Consider the following 21,552-nt stretch of genomic DNA (forward strand, 5'->3'; position numbering starts at 1 on the left):
CCGCCCCCTCCAGGGGGCCCTCCCAGTCCTCCCACCGAGCGCGCAATTTATCTAAGGACGTGGGGCCATTATTCACTAGGGAGCGATAGATGCGGGACACTCCTCCCTTGCCTAGGTTCCCCATCATCACCTGGGCCTGCAGCGGACTGAACTATGGAAGGGAGGTCGGCGAGGGGAGATGTGCGTGGATGGCGTGGCGCAGCTGCAGATATCGGAAGTGCTGGGCATGGGGAAGGGCATGGCGCTGCTGTCAGTCTGCAAAGGCACGGATATGGTCCCCCACCCAGACATCTCCGAAGACCGAGATGCCAATCAGATCCCAGCGGTGGAATCCATTCAGGGACGAAACCTCTCGGAGCCAGGTGCCATGCCAAAGTGGTGTCTGACGAGTGAGTTTACGGTCCCACCCCACGTGGCGCAGGGCGGCCCTCCAGGCCAGGAGGACCGTCCTAGTGATTGGCGCTATGTTCTGCGGCACCGGGCTGCCGTATAGGAACGCCTGGATTTGTGGAAAGTCCGTAGCCTCCAGCTCTACACGGTATGCTGGGTCGGACCAGCCGCCCGCATACCAGTCATGGATGACTATCAGTTTAGTGGCAAGGTAGTAGAGATAGAGGTGGGTCACCCCTAAGCCCCCATCGAAGGGGGGTATGCGACTGTGCACCAGGGATATATGCTGTCGTCCACCTCCCCAGAGGAATCGGGACAAGGTCCCATCAAGTTCGCGGAACCAAGTGCGGGAGAGGGGGACGGAGATGTTATGTAGGACGTAAAGGAAGCGGGGGAGGACCATCATTTTGAAAAGAGCGCTTCTCCCAATGGGGTTGAGGGGAAGGGTTTGCCATTTTTTAAGATCCGCCTTCATCCGGACAACCAGGGGCGTGGTATTCAGTGCCCACTCGAGTTCCGATAGGAGGGCCACCCATATCCCAAGGTACTTAACCGAGTGGTGCCTGAGGGGGATAGACGACTGCCAGTCATAGCACTCCCTGGAGGGATGCAGCGGGACCAATGTGGATACGTTCTCCCATTTTAATGGAGAGTGCACTTTGCACTCCTTCCAGGCTGCCACCTCACTCTATGGGTGTCACAGAAAAAACACACTTACATCTCTCCATCGTGTCCTGCTCATAATGTTTACATTTCTGGGAAACACCATAACGTAGACCAAGTAAACACTATACACATTTTCAATGTAGAAAAGGGAGCCTGAGAGTCACCTGAGCTATGAGAACCAACAGCAGAGGGCACTGGTGCAGAGCAAGATATTGTGTCAGGTATGAGGAAAGGAGAAGACTGGTATTGCACGTATTCAAACAATGCACTTCTGTAGAGTCAGGCATGGTACTGATGGGGTTAGATTACTAGGAGAATAAAAGGGCTATTTATATGACATTCATCTTGTTTAGTTTGCAGAGGGCAGGCTGTAAAATGTGCTAGCCGCATAGCTGATATTGCCTTTACTCTAAAGGCCAGGTGTATTCTCTATTCAGTGTCCAAGGCACACAGTTTATCGTGGTTTATGCTATATATTTGAACAACTTGTGCACACTGGAACCTTCCTGTACCTTGCTTTCATGTGAGGATTGTTTTATGACTGCTATGTTGTTTCACTATTTTTGAACTATCCCAACATTGTCTTCTGTTTCCTGGTCACTATCTCATGTGTTCTGTTTTTTTGTGCAGTTGGCCCTGGACATTGACAAAGATGCAGAAGATCAGAACAAGTATGTGGATGGCATGGTAAGAATGCATCACTTCCAGGGCATACTCTGAGGGGATGTTTATAGTAAAGTAACGTGTGGAAAGCAGTCTGTGTGTGATCCTTACATTTCAAAAGCACTGTATTGAAGATGGGGCGGTTATTTTGTTTGGTTTCTAGTTTACTTTAGTGAACATGAGATATAGGTTGTGCCTTATCTTTTCATTTCTCTTCTGTCCTCTAGGATTCTGACTTCATGAGTGTGACCGGTTTGCTGACTGGTAGTGTGAAGCGTTTCTCTACCATGGCACGGTCAGGCCGGGACAACCGCAAGCTCTTGTGCTACGTGTCAGCTGGGCTCATCGGAGCCTTCATTGTCTTCTACTTTTTGCTCTCACGAGCTCGGACTTGAACTGAGTGCAGGAAGGCGTCTCTGCTGTCTCCAAATCTGAAACACTTTACCAAGAGCCTGCTAGTCCACTGAGTGGGCGGGGCGGTGTGTTTTGGTGTGTTACTACTATCACTCTTTGCAACTTTGACCCTTACTTCTGCTGAGAGGATGCTTTTATCCACGTGTAACCGATGATGTGCCATCCATTGTGTGAGGGGAGGATGAGAATTCAAGCTTTCACTAAAGACTACTATTCTTGAGCATAGCTGGGTAACCCCGTTATTACCATCAAATCCTGCAGCTAACCTCACAAAGTTCCTCTAACTGGGATTTTCTGTGTATTGCTCCCACCACAGTTTCTTGTTTCATTGTTGAGGCATATTCACCAGTGCACATTAGGGCTTTGCCAATGTAGAAGATCGTTAATGTCACATTTACATGGCTAGAGAATTCCGTCTTCATCTGCAAAGCTGACCCTGTTATGTTCGTCCAATCTGCTCATGTAACAATAGCTTTTAGCCTGAAGTGATACTGGTCTGGTTGGCTCAGTTTTTTTTTACCACAGAAATGACGTGCACGTTTACCAATTTTCACCCATTGAAATTGACAAAACTGATTTGGTGTTAGAAGTGCAGCGCTTGGAGCTGTCCGATCTGTGTGTTTTCTTATTGGTCCTAGCTATGTTCAAGACATCGGTCAAGCAGCCAACGTTCAAAACAGGTGTCCCTGAAATGTGTCCAATGTTAAGCGCATACCCAAATATCTGCTGATAGCGTTCTGTGTAAAATGCCTGGTTTTACTTTGGTGATTTACCTGGAGGTGCAGGCTGCAAATCCTAGCTCCCTATTCAGTGTGGTGATTAGTCTTGTTAGTCAGCCATTGGCTTTAGTCACGCTGTGCTTCCTATATTTTTTCGCTGTTCTTCAGGTGAAGCGTATGCATCAAAACTTTGCCATTACCACCTGGAAATGTTAAGCTTTTGGTAATGTTTGACAATGTAAGGTATACATCTCTAAGTCTTGAAAATTGCATGTAAGGTGAAAGAATCTGAAAGTATCTTAGAATGAGACTTGGATAATAGCCCCTAAAAAGGCAGAACATGTATCTCTGTTTTATTTTATCTTCAAGGATATAGTGTAAATTGTAGGTTGTATCTTTCACATTTCATTCATATAATGGCTGAGGTCTTCGAAACTATGAAAATTACTCCTCCGTGCACCTTCAAGCAAAGTGGTCTGTGATGGTACAGTACTCCCAACAGGACCAATGCCAACTGTAGACCGAGATAAAACTGATGAACTGGATGAACTGAGTTAAACAGTACTGATCACATTATCCAAGATTTGCACATCCAATAGACGCAAACCTGTCTTTTTAAAACTCTTCAGACATATTATAAATACTGAGGCATGTATTCTCCAGTTGTAAGGCTACCTTCCTTGGTCAGCAATCTCAATGTAGCAGCTCATATGGGGCTGGAAGCATTTCTATATCAGCACAAAGGTACTTCTGCATTAACTAAAACAGACCTGTTTAGTTTTTACATCTTATAATGACTAGTTAAAAAAATGTTTGAACATAAATTCAAAGATTTGCTAACTGCTAAATTTCAACAAACTGAATTTGTGATCAGGTAAAAATATGTTTCATTGGGTATCTAATTGCTTCCCCTTTGTAGGTGCTTGAACAATTCTCTTTTCTCAAGATGGCTATCACTTTTATGGATGGTTTACCTGGAGAATCTTATTTTAGATTTTCTTTTACTGTACTGGTGGGTTAAACAAAGATTCTTGGGAAAGGCAAAAAAATATGACTGTCTTTTTTTCTTATGATTAATCCCTAACCCTGTATGGCTGACCACTCCGGACTCCTAGGATGGAGGGGAGAGCTGAATTGTGAATTAAAAAGTATGACCCTCCCCTTCCACCCACCACATGTGTTTCTGCTTATTTTGAATGTTGGTTATATTACTATTAACCTACAGTGTGTGTGTATGTATACATGCAAACGTTGTTGAATCACGCACGTGGTATTCAAATTGCACCATTGTGATTTGATAATTAATCAAGTTTGAGGGCGTGCACTGAGGTATCGTCCTCTAAACCTGGGCGTATGAAAATAACTGCAGTTGCATTTCCCCACTGGGAAGTGTCCCTCAATGTGCACTGCCGGAGGTTCAAAAGTGGCAAGTATGCTCAAATAATCCAAAATAATCCAAAGGTTGCAATCAATACATTCTTTAATGTAGTTTGCAATGGTTTATGCTCATTAATTTCATGAGCAGTTTACATGATTCTTATAGATCCATTAACCATTATCCATTATCCATAATGCCGTAAGCGCATTAGTATTGGCCCCAATGCATTTTGGCCAGATACACCGTCCTTCTTCAGGGGTTGAATTCCTAAAGAGACAAGAAAGGAACAAAATGAGGCGACCAGATTCCAACTGGCAGTTAAAGTAAAATGAATCTAAAGTAAAGGTGCAGGGTGAATGAATTAGTTGGTCGGTTACAACTATAAAGTAAAAGACAAGGTCTTCCCTTTAGTGTCGTTTTGTGTAAAAGCCAATAACGCCTCACATCTCTACTCACTTCTCATACCTTTGTCAGACTTTAAAGCACTTACAAAGAAGACCACAGTTATATTTGAGTATGTCACAGAATTTATTTATCCTTAAAAACAATACCCGTAGTACAAAATTTCTTTAAAATTGATCACACAAGTGTTTAAAAACAACTACATAAATTAAAAACCATATAAACTAACAGGAGAAAACATGGACAGTTAGCTTTGTCTTGCAAATGTTAATTCGGATTGTCTTAGTACAACAGAGGGCATGAGTCTTAATTCCCTGTCACCACAGTACTGTTGAACCTTACAAATTTAACACGAAATAGAGCGTTGACGCGTTTCAGTGGTGTTTATTCGATAAGACCACCTTCATCAGGACAAAAATAATATATTTCTCCTTATAACTGGTGTCACCTGATTCAAAATAAAGACAAAACATTCTTTTACCTTAAAATAAAATCATTGTCTACACAATTCTCACAGAGTTCATAGAACACAAGACAATCAAATAGTTAAAATCCACAAGTACTACTTCAATATAATCTAAACATATCTCAAATGTTCATTCACTGTGCATGCAGTAGACCAATATATTGAGCGCCAAATAGTCATTATTGACACATGATCAAAACAGGTTTGTACCACAATTCATATTACTTCACGGACATGTAATCATGGCCCCTACTGTTTTTCTGTAGTTCTTTGTAAATGCTCCACCATTCAATAAGTTGCAAACGAAACAGTCATTCATCCTATCAAACCGCTTATCCTCAAGCATCATTGTTATAACTCACCCGTGCAACCCCACATGTGTGAGAATACTCCCCGATTTTTTAAGGGTATTTTGATGTCACAGTTAAGAATCTGTGGAATATAGCAGATATACTATTACTAATCCATCTATATGGTAATGGGCAATCCTTTATATTCTACTCCTTTTACATAATTTTTATACAAAAGGTAATACCTTTTTAGAAGATATGTGTTCTTTACTGTGGTTTCCTTGGTTAAAAGATGAATGGAACAAATTTGGAGCCAACCCTGTGGGTCGACACATGAAAGCACATAAGTATTGTACTAAAGGCATTTATTATAACTTAAACTACGTCTACTCAACTTTAAAGCAAGATTTGAATCATTCTGTTACCTTTATCGTTGTTGCGTGATGATTATAAATTTACCATCGGGTGAGCTATCTCTTCCCAGGTTATTCCAAATTAGGCCCCTTTTAAGAAAATAACCTCTATTATTTTAGTGTTTGACCCCCTGTTTAAGGGACAAATGAGTCAATAGACATGAAATTGTCAAACAATGCCTCACCTTACTTCAGTACCCGAACCCTCTGTATGATTATTCTGGTTCTTGGGAACGGGGTATCATTTGGTCGTGGTAGCATCCATCATAGCGTATATACGAAAAATCAGAAGAGAGGAATAATTACTCTCTATTTAGACCTATTGTTCATTTACACTATATTCTTTTGACCTTCACAGTACGTCCATTACTGTTAGATCACTATTGGGTCCCCCCCGGGTACTCATGTCTCTCTAAATTGGGCTACTATACACCTGAAATTTAACTCCCAAAAAACATTAAAAACATTATGGGTTCTGAAAGTCGTTTGCAGCTACTCAAAAATTAGGTTTGATTTCGTGCTTCCTATTGCATAATGCACATCGCTCGGCCACGAACGAGCCTGCTGACTTTGCACATTTCAAATCCTATTAATCAAAGTCGGGCTACCATTATGGTGACTGCAATTCACTAAAGTTACTCCCGTCTATTTTAACCCATGTAATATATCCCATCTGTTATGTCAAAGGTGTCCCGCTCACCTTTTAATTCCATACACTGGCTTCCCCCCGTTGTCGGCTTGTCGCATGCTCTGTTTCCCGGATAAACAATAGATAACCACACCTGATGTTATCAAGTAAAAAACGGGTGATCACACAACGAGTGACGAGTTAGTCAGAAAATGAGTGATGGGTTAACAAACGAGTGCCCAGGTAAAAAAAGTCGGATGAAAACAGAACCGTGTCCTGAAAATGGTGTTTTGATGTAAGCATCAAGGAGTGAAACACCGTGCAGGACACTAAAAGAGATTGCGGTGTGCTACGAGTGTATAAAACGAATGACCAAATGTACCGGGCTAAATAAAACTCGTATAGCTCTCGGCATGCAAGAAATAAACGAGTGTGGAGGGAATTACCTGAATACTGCTCGTGTCGTTTGTGGACCTCAAACAGTGACTGGACTTGAACTAGGACGCTGAATATCTGACGCCATATTTACCCATAAAGTTGAAAAGGGGAAAAAAGAGTGAAAAGAGAAAAGGATGCTGGTGCCCAGCTAGAGCAGTGGCCATCTTAAAGTGGAAAAAAGCCAAACTCTCGGTTATACAAAAGTTATCGCCCAGGACAGAACAGTGGCCTATATGAAATGGGTAAACAACTTGCATGAATGTAAAGGTTGAGAGAAACAATTAAGGACGACATGCAATCATGACATTGTTTAATTAATACATTTTTAAATCACTGGCGGACAGACTGAAGCGGGATCGCTCCGGGTCCCCTCACTGCTCCTGTGGTAAGCAAGGGACGATTGAAGGCTCTGACAACTTGCAGCCACCCCACGGGCGCAGAATTTGGGCGCCATCTTAGGACAAGCTAAACAGGTCAGCGCACTAGTGTTCGGGAGATTGTCGGCCCAGACAGGCGCGCCAGAGGCAAGCCCGTCCGCGCCAGACCGGGCCATGGGCCAGATACTCTGCCCTTTACATAATAAATGCAAAAACAATACAAGCAAGATTTTTGGGCAATGATGAAATACACCAGGGATGAGCTTCTTCAATTAAAGCGTAAAGTAGGACCTCAGAGCGGACAACGGGAGAGTTACGATAGCCAACTCAGACAAGGCCAGCCCGGTCCTAAAATCACCCAGGCAAATAGAACTAATGACAAGGCCCGTAGTCATCTAAGTATGGCACTCCTTAATTGCAGGTCACTACCAAAGCACGCTATCGAGATTAACCTGATGCTCCAAGAGGGGAACTTGGATATACTGTTTCTATCTGAGACATGGCTATCCTCCAACTCAGAGTTTGATATTGTCAGCGCCCTCCCGACTGGCTTCCTTATTCAGTGCCAACATAGGCCGCATGGGAAGGGAGGTGGCGTGGCGATAATATATAAAAATAGGTTTACATGTAGGATTGAGGACAGTTCTATTGCTGACTCAGAAAGTTGTCATTTTATTATCCAAATCACCCCTAACAACTCTCTATCAGGTCTCCTTATCTACCGCCCCCCGGGCAGCATAAAACAATTCAAAGAATCTCTTAGATACCACTATAGCTGCAGCTGCGTCCTCATCCAACTTTATGATATTGGGGGATCTCAACCTACATTTCAATGATCCTGATGACAAGGTGGCAGCGGATCTTAGACTCGACTTTAAATCTTTCGAGCTCAACCTTATAAATAAGGAGGCCACCCACACTAAGGGACACTTATTGGACCCTATATTTACTAATATCATTCAGCTGGATTCCAGCCCCCCTCTCCCTCTTCCATGGACTGATCACTTTTTGGTTCCTTTCACATGGAAAGCTTGCACTGACACACCAAACGCCACACTATCCCGTACATTAGAGAGAGCCTGGTCTAAACTACCCCTTGAGAACTTTATCAGGATACTGGAACAAACAATACCTATGCCAGAACCAGATCCACTAGTGGCAGACACCAATTTTCATAGTTGGCTGAATAATTCTCTAGATGTGGTACTGCCTAGGAAAAGTATAACTAAGAAGAGCAGTCCTTTCAAAACACCATGGTATACCTCGGAACTTAGAAATATGAGGAAAAAGTGCAAAAAACTACAAAGCACATGGCAAAAAGACTGGTCGGCCCATAATAAGGCAGCATACCGTTCTGCTATGAGGCTTTATAAAACTGCCCGTAAAACAGCCCAGTCAGCCTACCTGGAGGAGAGAATCAAAACCGCCTCTAACTCATCTAGGGAAACTTTTAAAATAGTAAAAGAACTGCTGAAAGTCCCCTCACTCTCAATTAGGCAGGAGAACTCAGAAGCAAGATGCAATCAACTAGCCGACTTCTTTGATATGAAAATCCAGAACATTTTAGACAGTCTTCCGCATAGTGGCCCACCTTCTCACTTTGTCGACCACTGCCCCCGTACACCTGGTCCATCGCTGGATTCCTTTTCCCCTTTAACTAGGGAAGATTTTTGCAAAACCTTGTCTTCTCTGAAAAGTGGTTCCCCGTCCGACCCCGCGCCTATGCATATCCTCAAACTCATCTCAGACACCATTGCCCCTGTAGCCACGCAGCTTATAAATGCCTCCTTTACCTGTGGTTCTGTCCCACCCAGCTGGAAGCAAGCTAGGGTGAAGGCTCTTCTTAAACAAGCATTGGAAATGCAATAGGTCTCGCATTAGGAAAGTTGGAGCTTTGGTTTTGTAAATGACAACTTTTTTTATGTGTTGGTCTTGAAAATAGCAAAATTAATTGCTTTGTCATTTACAATGCCAATACTTTTAACTTTTTCAAATGTGACACCTATAGCATTTGTAATGCCACATGTTTTGTATGTACGTGACTTACATGTATTCGTATAACAAATACAAATGGCTTTTAATTTTTTTAAATAATTAATAGTTAAATACAAGTTCTTGTAATTTATAATAGCAATAGCTTAAACTATTGTAAATAACTTTTGTGAAGAATATGTGCAGTGTATTTTATTGTGACGAAAATGCAGCCACGTCAAAACATGCAAACAAGTCCCCTAAAAAAACAAGGATGGAGGGGAAACAGTGGTATAGGGGTGAAGTACGGATGAAAAAGAACATACAAACAAGGTATTGCAGTAGTTAACAATAAAGCCTTGAGACTAGCTCCTGTTCTGCACTCGTCAATAAAAGTCACTCATAACCAAAGTCTTAACCAATGTGTTGGCCGATTTAATGTTAATGAATAACCATTAAATAGCAACATACATTTCCGATACATGATAATGTTCCCCATCATACAGCTAGCTGTGTGTCATGCTAGGCATGTGGATTATGCATGGCAGGAAAATAAACCAAATTAGTCAACTTGTCAGCTTCTAACTTGCATGTCTCCAGGCATCGGAAACAAACTAAAAGATAGATTAAAAAAAATATTTCTTTAATGCTTGTTGTGTGTTTCCAGCTTTTGCCGAGATTCCAGAGCTTAGAAATTCTCTAGCAGTCACTCGGCACAGGGGAGGCAGGGGCGGGTGCTGGCGCCATAGGCTAAAAGGGTAGGGCGGTTGGATGTTAAGCGCCAAATGGCAGAGAATGAAGAAGAAAGAGAAACAAGCTGGAGTTAGCCAATTGTCGAGACACAGCCCACTGAGAACATCAAAGCTGTGAGAAGCTGTCTGAAGAGAAGGAAACAAAGCTGTAATTGAAGGCAGAGTGAAAACCTGGTGTAAAATAGCAGCAGGGAAGGAGGCGGAGAGGAGGCGCTGAAGGAGAGCTGGAACACACTTTAAAAAGCCTCAGTAATAATAAAAATAATGCAATGCTGGAGCCTATTTCAGATGAATGGGACAGGCATTGTAGTATAGTTGTTCAAATTGCTGGCACTGGAATCCGGCATGCTCTCTCGATTAGGGGCACCACGGTCACTGGCATTTGACAAGTGTACAGTGTTACATGTCACAGAGCCCCCCTTAGCAAAAAAAAAATCACAAAGATCAGCTGAGCAGCCATCATCTGGATGTCGGAGAGCGCTCAGAATTACGGTAAACTGTGCCGCATTAGTGGAGGCAGTGGGGAGAGAGGAGAGCAGAAATGTCCTGCAGATCGGGACACGGAGAACGCTTGAGGTGTTGTGGCATCAAGAATCATGGATCAGCTGAGAGAAAGGGAGGCTTCCGCTGAAAATGTATTCAGCACAAAGAAGGTGCCTGATGACACAGGCAACCAAGCCTCACGGAGAAGGAGTGATCAGCTCGCTGAGGCTAAAGATTCAATGAGAAAGTTGGAAAAGCTACAGAGGAAAGAAATATGCAAAAGGTGGGAAATGGAAACTGCTATGAAAGCACGGCTGATGAAGTAAGGGCAGACGATTTTTTAATGTCGGACCTAAATATCTGGTGATACAGATATTGTGACTCTCCACTATATAAGAACAGAAGTAATCGATGTTCGTGTGTAAATGAAACACGGAAAGAAAGAGACACTTACACATGCCACGAAGTTACTTTACGTACAGCAATGTAAGCATCTAAGGGAAACAAGGAGACACACGAGAGACGGCCTGCGGCCGTCAAAGTGAAAGTACGGCCGGCGGAGGGCATTGCTGTGGGGAGGAGAAATGCGACACGGCGGGCAGGGGAGGGGCGGAGCGGGGAGAGCGGCATGAGGGTGTGAAGCAGCAGGGGCCTTTGAAGTGAAGCTAAGCTTCACTTCAAAGGTGTGGGAGGAGTGCTGCTGGTGATTGACTGGCGATTTGATGATGTGCACGCGCATTTTAGGTCAATGCGCTTGCGCATTGACCTAAAAGCGCACGGGCACAGTATCAAATCGCCAGTGGAATCGCCAGTTAGGTAAACTCTCGATAAGCCCCTATATATCTCGCTCCCGCTCAATGCGCATGCGCATTGAGATAGGTCGCTCGACCTATAAACCAGGCCTTGATCCCGCAGATTTGGGAAACTTCCGCCCAATATCATTATTACCTGGGCTTAGCAAAATCGCGGAGAGAGCGGTTAACCAGCAGCTTTCCTCCTTTTTGGAAAATAACATGCTGCTGCGTAACTCACAAACAGGCTTCCGCCCGGGGCAGGGGACTAAATCCGCCCTGATAGCGGTGGCGGAAGAGGCAAGATGCATTTTAGATTCAGGGGGATCCTCAGTTGCGATCCTCCTGGACCTTAGTGCAGCTTTTGACACGGTGGACCATGGTATCCTAATCCAGCGACTCGCCGGATTGGGAATTTCTGGCATGGCGTTACAATGGCTGTTATCCTTTCTGAGCTGTCGATCCTTCCAGATCTGCGAAGGCAGTGCAACCTCGAAATCCATCCCTCTCCAGTGTGGAGTACCCCAGGGCTCTTCATTGAGCCCTACCCTTTTCAACGTTTATATGTCCCCACTAGAGGAGGTGGTTAATCCTTTTGGGATAAAAATAATCACCTACGCTGATGACACCCAACTAGTCGTCTCGTTATCCCAACAAGAGAGTTGCTTTGAAAATCTTTCTGCATGCCTCTCGGGAATTTATGCCTGGATGTCCAGCTCTCGGCTCAAATTAAATGGAGCCAAAACAGAGATCATGCTCCTGGGCCACCAACTAACAGCTCTGCCCAAGTCCATCTGGCCTCCCTGCCTGGGTGATGCCCCCGCCCCTAAAGATGAAATCAAAAGTTTAGGGTTTGGTTTGAGCGGGACCTTACCTTTAAGACCGCAGCAAAGAAAACAGCAGGCATATGCTACGGGTTGCTTCGGTCTGTTCGAAAGGTGCTTCCACTTCTGCCTTTCCAGTCCAGGAAGCTGTTAGTCCAAGGTCTAATAATATCTAGACTGGACTACAGCAATGCCCTGTTTCTGGCGGCACCCGAAGCAACCATCAACACCCTCCAGCGTGTCCAGAACTCGGCAGCTAGGCTGCTTACTGGCTCTTCATTAAGAACTTCAGCTAAGCCAGCATTAAGATCTCTTCACTGGCTCCCGATACGGTAAAGAATAAAATTCAAATCTCTCTGTATAACACACAAGTCCCTTCAGGACAAGGGACCCCCCATCCTGAGGAGTTTGATACGCCCTTACAAGCCCTCCCGTACTTTACGATCTGACCGGGGAAACCTGGCCATTGTCCCCAAAGTGAGGAGGGCACGCTCGGGGGGGGGGGGGGAGGGATGGCACCGTTTTTCGGTCAACGCAGCATCGCTGTGGAATATCCTTCCTGTGACGATCCAAACTGAACCCAATCATTGGAAGTTTCGGACGCTTCTCAAAACTTTTCTTTTTCCCAACGACCCTTAACTAACGGCCCCCACCTTAGGTTGCTTTTTGTTCTGCAGCGCTGGGACGCTTTCGGGCAGCCATGCGCTTTATAAATCAAATTTCATTTCATTTCATACAAATAAATACAATACAACCATTCGTAAAATGCAAACAAGGCCGAAAACGTGACTTTGTCTGTCTGATTTGTCAATATACCTAGGAGCATCTAAACAAGAACATGAATAAATATATGACATTACAAGATAATAGAAGGAGAATAAAAAGAACACGTGTAGGGGCCGCAGCTGCGAGAATGATAATCAGAATAGTAGAAGGATGAAACCTGAAGAAAACACCACAATAAGAAGAGGAAAAATTCAACAATAATAATAAGAAAAATTAAAGTTCACTGGAACAGTATAAGAATGTTCAGTACACATATACGATGTGTTGAATATGTAGATGCAGGCCGGGCTGGTCGCAGAAAACAACTGTATTCAATGCGATCATTGAGGCCATGAGGCACCAAAGAGTTAATCTTTTTGATCCAAAATGTTTCGCGCTGTAGCAAGAATTTGCGGATGTCTCTCCTTTCTTTGATGTCCACAACTTCACACACTAGAAACCGCAGTTGGCCGATGATGTGATTGTGGTTTGCAAAAATTCCCTCCACATTCGTTTATTTCTTGCTTGCCCCGAGAGCGATACAAGTTTTATTTAGCCCAGTACATTTGGCCATCAGTTTTTTTTTTGCACCATTATACACTCGTGGCACCCCGCAATCTATTTTAGCATCCGCCACAGTGTTTCACTCCTTCACGCTTACCTAGATCAAAACACCATTTTCATGACACTGTTCCGTTTTCACCCGACATTTTTTACCTGGGCACTCGTTTGTTAAGGCCTCACTCATTTTCTGCCTCACTCGTTGTCTGATCACCCGTTGTTTACTTGATAACGTCAAGTGTGGCTGTAACCGACCAACTAATTCATTCACCCTGCACATTTACTTTACCTTCATTTTACTTTAACTGCCAGTTGGAATCTGGTCGCCTCATTTCGTTTGTTTCTTGTCTCTTTAGGAATTTACCCCCTTTAGAAGGGTGGTGTGTCTGCCCGAAATGCATTGGGGCCAATACTAATGAGCTTACAGTATTATGGTTAATGGATCTATAAGAATCATGTAAACTCCTCATGAAATTAATGAGCATAAACCATTGCAAACTACATTAACGAATGTATTGATTGCAACCCTTGGATTATTTTGTATTATTTGAGCAAACTTGCCACTTTTGGACGTCCGGCAGTGCACATTGAGGGACACTTCCTAGACTTAGGGGCTGGGCCTGGGTTTGCGGGGATTGTTTTTAGCAGTAGGGCGGTTTTAGAGCTCAAGGTGGCAGGGTGTTGAGTGTTGTTTTATTTTAATTGGGGGCAGGGTTTTAGACCTCAGGGCAGTAGAAGGGGTTGGGATAGCTTAATGGACAGCGCAGTGGCAAGATTTAGGGCTCAGGGCGGGGGGAGGCTTGGGTCGGGGTAGTTTATGGTAGGGGGGCAGGGTTTTAGGCCTCATGGCAGGAGAAGGGGATGGGGTAGTATTAAAGTCAGGCAGGTTTTAGGTCTCGCATCCCCCGCATTTCTATGTCTTCTAGGTATAGTCTTGACTTAAGTTGTGGTTCGCATACCACTATTTTAGTGTAAAAGAACCACACAGTGTATTTATCAAAATATGAATTTATTATAAGGCACTCACTAACACATACAGGTATCTCCTAGCCGCAGATATACACAATGCACACAATACTTTTCAATAGAAACAGGTAAGTAGCATGAAATACACATTGGTCACAAGGGGGGACCAAACCATATACTAAAATAGTGGTATGCGAACCACAACTTAAGTAAAAACTATACCTAGAAGACATAGAAATGCCGAGGACCCAAGGAACCCCCGAGGTAAGTAACCAGGAGCAGAGTGGGAACACGACAGCAGGATCAATGCAAGTCCATGGGTAAGTCAAGGTTGCAATTTTAAGGGAGAACCCTTTCCAGTGGACCCTGAAGAAACCCAGTGGAGGACAGAAGGTTGAAGAGCCACCCCACCTGGGAATACCCCAGGAACCAGGATACCTACACCAGGGAAGCTGGGTGCATAGGTGTGAAGTGGCGTTGGAAACTGCCGTCAAACTCGAGGAGAGACTTCAGGAAGATGCCTCTGCTGGAGAAGGTAAAAGTGTCTGGGGGAACCAAAAGGGGGATTCAGGATGAGAAGTACCTGCAAGCAGAGGGGACAGAGTCTATGCCACTCAGGAGTGACCAGGAGGCACGGAAGACGAATGCCTACCGATGTCGAGTGTTGCAGAAGGGATGACGGTGACCATGGAGCTGCAGCTGTGAGGACCAGGCAATGCTGTAGAAGACCTGGAGCCGTTCACGAGCTGTCCCACGTCCGATTTCAAGACTGAAGAGTGAAGAAGGACGGTGTCTGTCGAGAGCACCAACAAGCCTTGGCAACTGCAAACAATGTGGAAAGCGAAGAAGGTACAGTGTCTGGTCCACCAAGGTCCAGGTGACTCCCCACAAGCACGGGAGTCAGGGCAGGCCCAGAGCAATCCGGGGAGCCCACAGAATTCAAAGATGACCCTACTGAGGACCCACAGGCCGGAGGCACTGGAGTCGCGAGGGGACCTCGAGCAGCTCACCTAATATGCAGGCCCGCGGTGCAAGTGACGCAGTGAGGACGATGATCTTTGTCACAGGAGATACTTGAGGTTGGGGCTCCTTGGAGTCCGAAGATCTTGGTGAAAGGAAGCCAACAAGCCTTTGCAACTGCAACTTGACGCAGTGCACAGGAGTTCAGTACCTGCAGCTCCGTCGACAGATACTGGCCTCTAACTTTGTGAGAGGTCAGTGCAGGCCTTGAGGGATGTGAAAAATCACCACCTTCATTGCTGAGCCTTTCGGAGTCCGTGGGAGCCCTGGATCAGCAGACCGGTCACCTTAGTTACGGTGCCTGCATATGCAGTGAATTGATTCCTTCACATCAAGGGAGATTCCTTCAGGTGTCTTGGATCCCACAGGCCATGGAAGGTTCCTGTATGGTGCACAGGCATGGACGTTGCAGCAGACGAGCAGAGCGACGAGATCAGGAGCAGCAGGAGTCTTTCCAGTTGCAGCCTTGATGCCCAGAGCGAAGTCCACAGTGCCCAGACTGTTGAAGAAGTTGTGTCTTGAAATTAATCTTGTCCCACGACAAATCTAGGTACCCACCCTCCGGTAAGCTCTTACGTACCCTAAGGAAAGGGTTGGGAAGATTCAGGTTTCCCTCTCAGGGGAGGGGTGGGACATTGTGGAGTATACTCTCATGTCCTTTGTCCAGTTTCGTGCCAGACCGGGAGCCAACGGCTATCTGAGCTGGTTTGAACTGGACTATGCAAGGAGGGCACCAAGTGTGCCCTTCAAGCAGACTGAGTGGCGCTGGCAAGCGCTCCCACCCGGCCCCAATACACTGAACCCTGTCTGGGAGGTGGTCACAACTCACTGTGACAGGATACCTATTGTTCTCCCTTCCCCTGCTTGAGCTTGCCTCAGCAGCAGGAGGGCAGAATCGTGTCTCTGGTCGGCAGCAGCCATGTTGTGCTGTCCGGGTCTAGAAGACTGGTACCGGGAGCACTGAGTGCCTCCCAGAGGAGCCTTACAGTGCATGGAATCATAGTGTGGGGGTATGATTCCAACATGTTTGATACCAAACATGATAGGGTTTGTTACAGACAGTTTAGAGATGGTAATCACGTAATGACGCATGGCCACTCTATGTAAATGTAAAATGTAAATGTGTGTATACTTGTAAAGCGCACTATCACCTAGAAGGTATCTTGGCGCTGTATACCGCTGTGGAACCCTTCCTGGCTTTCCCTGTGAGATGCCCCTTACTGGGCACCTCCAAGGTGAGGCCAGGCATCCTAGCGCTTTCGGGGCCGTTGTGGAGATTAAGCAAGCTATTGTCCAGAGTTGCAGAGTGGGACCCATGATTATATTAGGCACCTAGGCGAGAATTATCGAGTCCGTGGACACTGAGCCCAAGACCCTGCCGTGTCGGGAATTGAACCCTGGTCCCGGGCCAGACCTCTGCCGCAGGGTCTGCCGCTCTATTCGGTGAGCCACACTTCTCCCTCTATGTATTTATTTATTTATTCACTTATAGAGTGCACGAATAACCCCATAAGGGTATCTCCACGCTGAGGACACCATAGCGAGCCAGGGAGACTTGTTAGACGAGCTATGTTTTCAACAGTTTCCTAAAGGTCAAGTAGTCTGTGCATTGTCATAGGTGAATGGGGAGATCGTTCCAAAGACGGGGGCCAAGATGGTAAAAAGGCCTTACCCCCTTGTCGAGATTTTCTAATGCGTGGAACAGAAATCAGGGCTTTGTCTCCTGAACGGAGGGGTCTAAGGGGCACATAGTTAACAAATTTGTCATTGAGATAACTAGGGCCTAATCTGTATACTGCTTTGTAGGCCATTTAACAGATTTTGAAGTAAATCCTTTCCTTTTTCGTATGGGTAGCCAATGTAATTTCTTAAGCAAAGGGAGGGAGGCTGTTCTAGGGGAGGCACTGGCCACTAGGCGAGCCTCGGTGTTTTGGACCACCTGCAATCTGTTTATGTCCCTTTCATTGGCTGCGATCAGCAGCGTATTACAGTAGTCCAAGCGGCTTAAATTTAGTGCCTGAATCAAGGTTTTTCTCGAGGACAGTGGTAGGAAGGGGAATACTCTTCTGAGCATGCTGAGGCTGTGGAAGCAGGCTCCGATGGTAGCAGAGACATGGTCCCTCAAGGGGAGTTTTTGGTCCAGGCGGACTCCAAGGTTTTTCACCACTGATTTAGGGCAAGGGGTGGGGCCCAGTTCCTCTGGCCACCAAGAGGGTGACCATACCATGGTGGCGTCTCCAAAAAGCATTATCTCAGACTTGGTAGTGTTTAGTTTGAGAAAGTTTATTTTCATCTAATCCGCTATAGATTTCATTCCTTCACAAAAGATGGCTTGAAAATTTGGGTTGGATTTGTCAAGTGGAAGGAGTAGCTGGATATCATCCGCATAAGATATGGGGATGATGCCCAGTTTCCTCAACCGTGTCGCATGGGGGGGGCAACATAAACGTTAAACAGGGTAGGGCTCAAGCAGGAGCCCTGATTTACTCCCTTGGTGACTTTAGAGGTCTTAGAGTGGTAGGAGCCTAGGTTAACGGTCTGAGTTCTGTCGGATAAGAAATTGGTTAACCATTTCAGAGCTTGACCTGAGATGCCTGTCACCCAGTCTTCTGAGTAAGACTTGGTGAGATATGGTGTTGAATGCTGCGGAAAGGTCAAGACGCACCAGAAGCACCGCCTGACCTTTATCCAACAGCATCCTGATGTTGTCCGTCACTGCTACTAGGGATGACAGTGCTGTATCTGGGGCGAAATCCAGATTGTGAAGAATCTAGGCTGTTAGTGGATTCAATGTAATTGAAGAGATGTGTATTGGTGTGTTTTTCTAAGATTTTGATGTGGAGGGGACGGAGCGAAATCGGACGATAGTTTGTTACGTCTTCCGGTGGTATTTTAAGATTCTTTTTGATCGGAAGGATCTGCGCCGCTTTCCAGGCCGGGAGGAGAGCTCCTTCCATCAGGGAGCTGTTAAGAATATTGCAAATGGGTTTGGCGAGCTGTTTAGCCAAGGGGGCAGTCAGTTTAGCAGGGATCAGGTCTAGAGGGGACCCTGACTTGGTGCTTTTCAAGTAAGCTTCTGTATCTTCTGTAGTAAGTTGTGGAAAATTTCCGAATGGACTGGTAGCTGTAGGGGTGTGTTGGAGCACAAAATCCGAATTAGGTTGGGGATTTATAGTGGAAGTGATTTTATTATAGATTATATCTATTTTCAATGTGAAGTGACTAGCAAGGTCATCGCACAATATTTGGGATGGTACCGATGTCGTGTCACAGGCTGAAGGACTGGTGAAGGTTTTTAAAATCTGATAGAGGCATTTCTGATAGCTCCCAGCTTGTAAGAGGGTGGCGGCGATATGGGATTTCCTAGCATTTTTTAGATTACGATGGTAATGGTTTAGAGCCTCCTTATATTTGTCTTTATCAGTAGGGTTTTGAGAGCGGCGCCATTGGCGTTCAAGTCTTTTACATAAGCCTTTTTCAAGTCGTTGGGGGGTCGAGTACCATGGTGCCTGGTGTCGTTTTACGGTAGTAGGGCATTGTTCCAGGGGCGCTGAACTGTCTAAAGTAGCAAGTAAGCTAGCGTTAAACGAGGCTATTCGTTTTTCAACCTTATCTGAATCCTCGTTATGAGGACAAAATGTACCCGAGAAATGTTCTAGTGTGATCAAATTCCACCTTCTGTAGTTTTTATTTGTGTATCATTTAGGGGTGGGGGGATCCTTGTGGTTGTCAATCCAAAATTCAACCATAGAATGGTCAGACCAGGTCAGAGGAGACGTGGCAGTGTAGGATATATCAGGCGAGTTAGTTAAGATGATATCTAGCGTATGCCATGCCTGGTGAGTAGGATCTTTATTTATTTCAGTAAGGTTAAGTGCAGCCAGTTCAGTGAGAAAGGTTGAGGCTTCCAGGTTGTCTAGGATTTCACTATGTATGTTGAAATCTCCAAGGAGAAGGAAATTTCTTGAAGAAATGACGTGTGGGGCAATAAATTTGATAAGCTGTTAGGTGGTATTGGTTAGAGGTCCTGGTGAGCGATAGACTATGGCTCCTTTCCAATTAAGGTTGTGATGCAGATTCATGCTAAAGACCATTATTTCTAACTGATTGTTGCTCATTTGGTCTAGAATGGAAATAGTCACCGAGTTTTTATAAACTATAGCTATTTCTCCCCCTGTCCTATGTAGTCTGTCACGTTTTAGTATGTGATAGTTATCAGGGAGAGACAATGCTATGTCAGGGTTGGAGTGAGGTTTAATCCAGGTTTCTGTAAGAAATTCTATGGGGGGATTGTTGGAGGACAGCAGGTCCCATATATTAGTAGCATGTTTGGGCAGTGACCTTACATTGCCCAGGAAACCGTTCCCTAAGGGAATCCACAAACGCTGCATCCTTCAGCTACCATGCATTGAGACACCATATACTCTTAGCACCTCATTGAGAATTAAAAATTTGCTCCTCAGGTGGTTTTTGGTCTGAGAGGCCTTTTGGAAAGATCATTGCCTCTGTCGTAGCACTTAGGTGTGTTGCTGGGGCAAAAAATATAATCTAATTGCAAGTGGCATCTATGTGGAACTGATTAGTGTGTATTGTCATTGATTGGAATGCCATGCGGACCAGGCGTTCTCCAGACCCAAGAAAGTGACCCATTTAGGAAGTACCATTGACCTGACAGTTTGGGCAGGAGTATCTACATATGTGTGTCCGTCATGAAGTGCATTAAAGTTTCTCTTTATAACCAGCCTGCTTACTGGGGCACATAAGAGCAGCAATATGTTTCTAGGGTATTCATGTCCTTGGCTGGAGGGGAGGAGGAAAGGTGGGAATATACTCTATAATAGTGTCAATGGGGGATATTCTAGCATCCCTTCTAGCTCAACCAATCTACCCAGCTCATCTCAATGGGCCTTAGAGACTACAAAAGAAAAGGATTTATGTAGCAGAATTGTAGCACCTCCCGAGCCTCTGGCAAATCCAGCATGGTGGACCCTACTGTACCAGTATCGGCCTTGAAACCTACCACTGGTTCCCAGTAAATGAGTCTCTTGGAGGAATAGTGCCACATGGCGTCTAAAATACGACATTGCTGCCCCCTTTTCAATGTTATTAAGGAAGGAGCCTGTTGACGTTCCAGATCAATAGCTTATAGTATCTTTGCGTGGTGCACCTCTGTTAAGTGTTTTGCAGCATATAACGGTTGAAGTTGAATATCGCTTTTAAACAAACTCAGCTGATCAACCCTTCAAGGCCTGCCTCCCTATACTGCCTAACTACTAGCATCTGTCGCCTTAAACTGGTAGAAACACTCAAACCCCTAACTACTTAGAGAGAACCATGCTTCAACTGACTTAAAGTCCTTAGAGGGTCACCTAAAATGTAGAATGTATTGTGAGGTAGAATCCACTGTCCTCCCTTCTTTATCATCTTGCAGGGGGCGGAGGCTGCCTGCATTCACACTGCCTCTATCTGTATCTGTGGAGACCTGTCTTGCGTCCTCAGTATGTCCACTAGGAGGGCAGGATAGTCTCTGTGTTCTTCACCTCCTACGGATGCGGTGCCTCTTCTCAGTCCACTACCCCAAATTCTTGTTACCTCTCTTGTCTTTCCTCTAGATGTGCTGCAAGGAAGATGAGGATCTTATGAGAATCCAGACAAAATTTGCTTCGACCTCTCACCAGTTGAAGTATTAAGTCACATTCCCTGTAGTTGAGGAAGCGAAGAATTATAGGGTGTGGATGGGCACCCGGAAGAGGCTTCTGGAGGAGTGCCTGATGCACCTTCTCTATCAGGTACGAAGGGGATATCCAGTCCACCACCAGGAAAGTCCAGAGGTAATTCTCCCAAAACGTTTTAGGCTGCATGCTTTTGGTCCCCTCAGGGACCGCTACGAACTGAAGGCTGTTAACTTTTCAGTGGCCCTCTGCATCTTCCACCCTGCCTATCCGCTCGCAAGTGGAGCTCCCTAGTTTACGCATGGTCTGTCGTAGATTTCTCACTGTGTGTTTCAGGGGAGAGATGTGCATCTCAGCCTCCGTCACTCAGCCAGTTCTGTTACAGAGATCCTGGGGAGGGAACACATCATCTTCCCATACAGCGCCAGTCTTAAAATCAAGGACTTATCGGGAGGACTGAATTGCTTCCAGGATAGTGCTTGTGTGGGAGTAGGCCCCAACCC

The 21,552-nt window shown here is 45.2% G+C and overlaps 1 protein-coding gene across 1 annotated transcript in view; it reads left to right on the plus strand.

Moving 5' to 3' along the window:
* Positions 1 to 4,023, plus strand: part of BET1L (Bet1 golgi vesicular membrane trafficking protein like) — an 87,180-nt gene extending 83,157 nt beyond the window's left edge. Inside the window, exons 3-4 of the mRNA XM_078681288.1 lie at positions 1,687 to 1,743; positions 1,947 to 4,023. Coding sequence (XP_078537414.1) covers positions 1,687 to 1,743; positions 1,947 to 2,114 — 225 coding nt within the window. The 3' untranslated portion in view covers positions 2,115 to 4,023. The remainder of the gene's footprint in view (positions 1 to 1,686; positions 1,744 to 1,946) is intronic.
* The last annotated feature ends 17,529 nt before the right edge of the window (positions 4,024 to 21,552 follow it).

Source organism: Lissotriton helveticus, chromosome 3_1 (genome assembly GCF_964261635.1).
Source record: "Lissotriton helveticus chromosome 3_1, aLisHel1.1, whole genome shotgun sequence".
Lineage (NCBI taxonomy): Eukaryota > Metazoa > Chordata > Amphibia > Caudata > Salamandridae > Lissotriton > Lissotriton helveticus.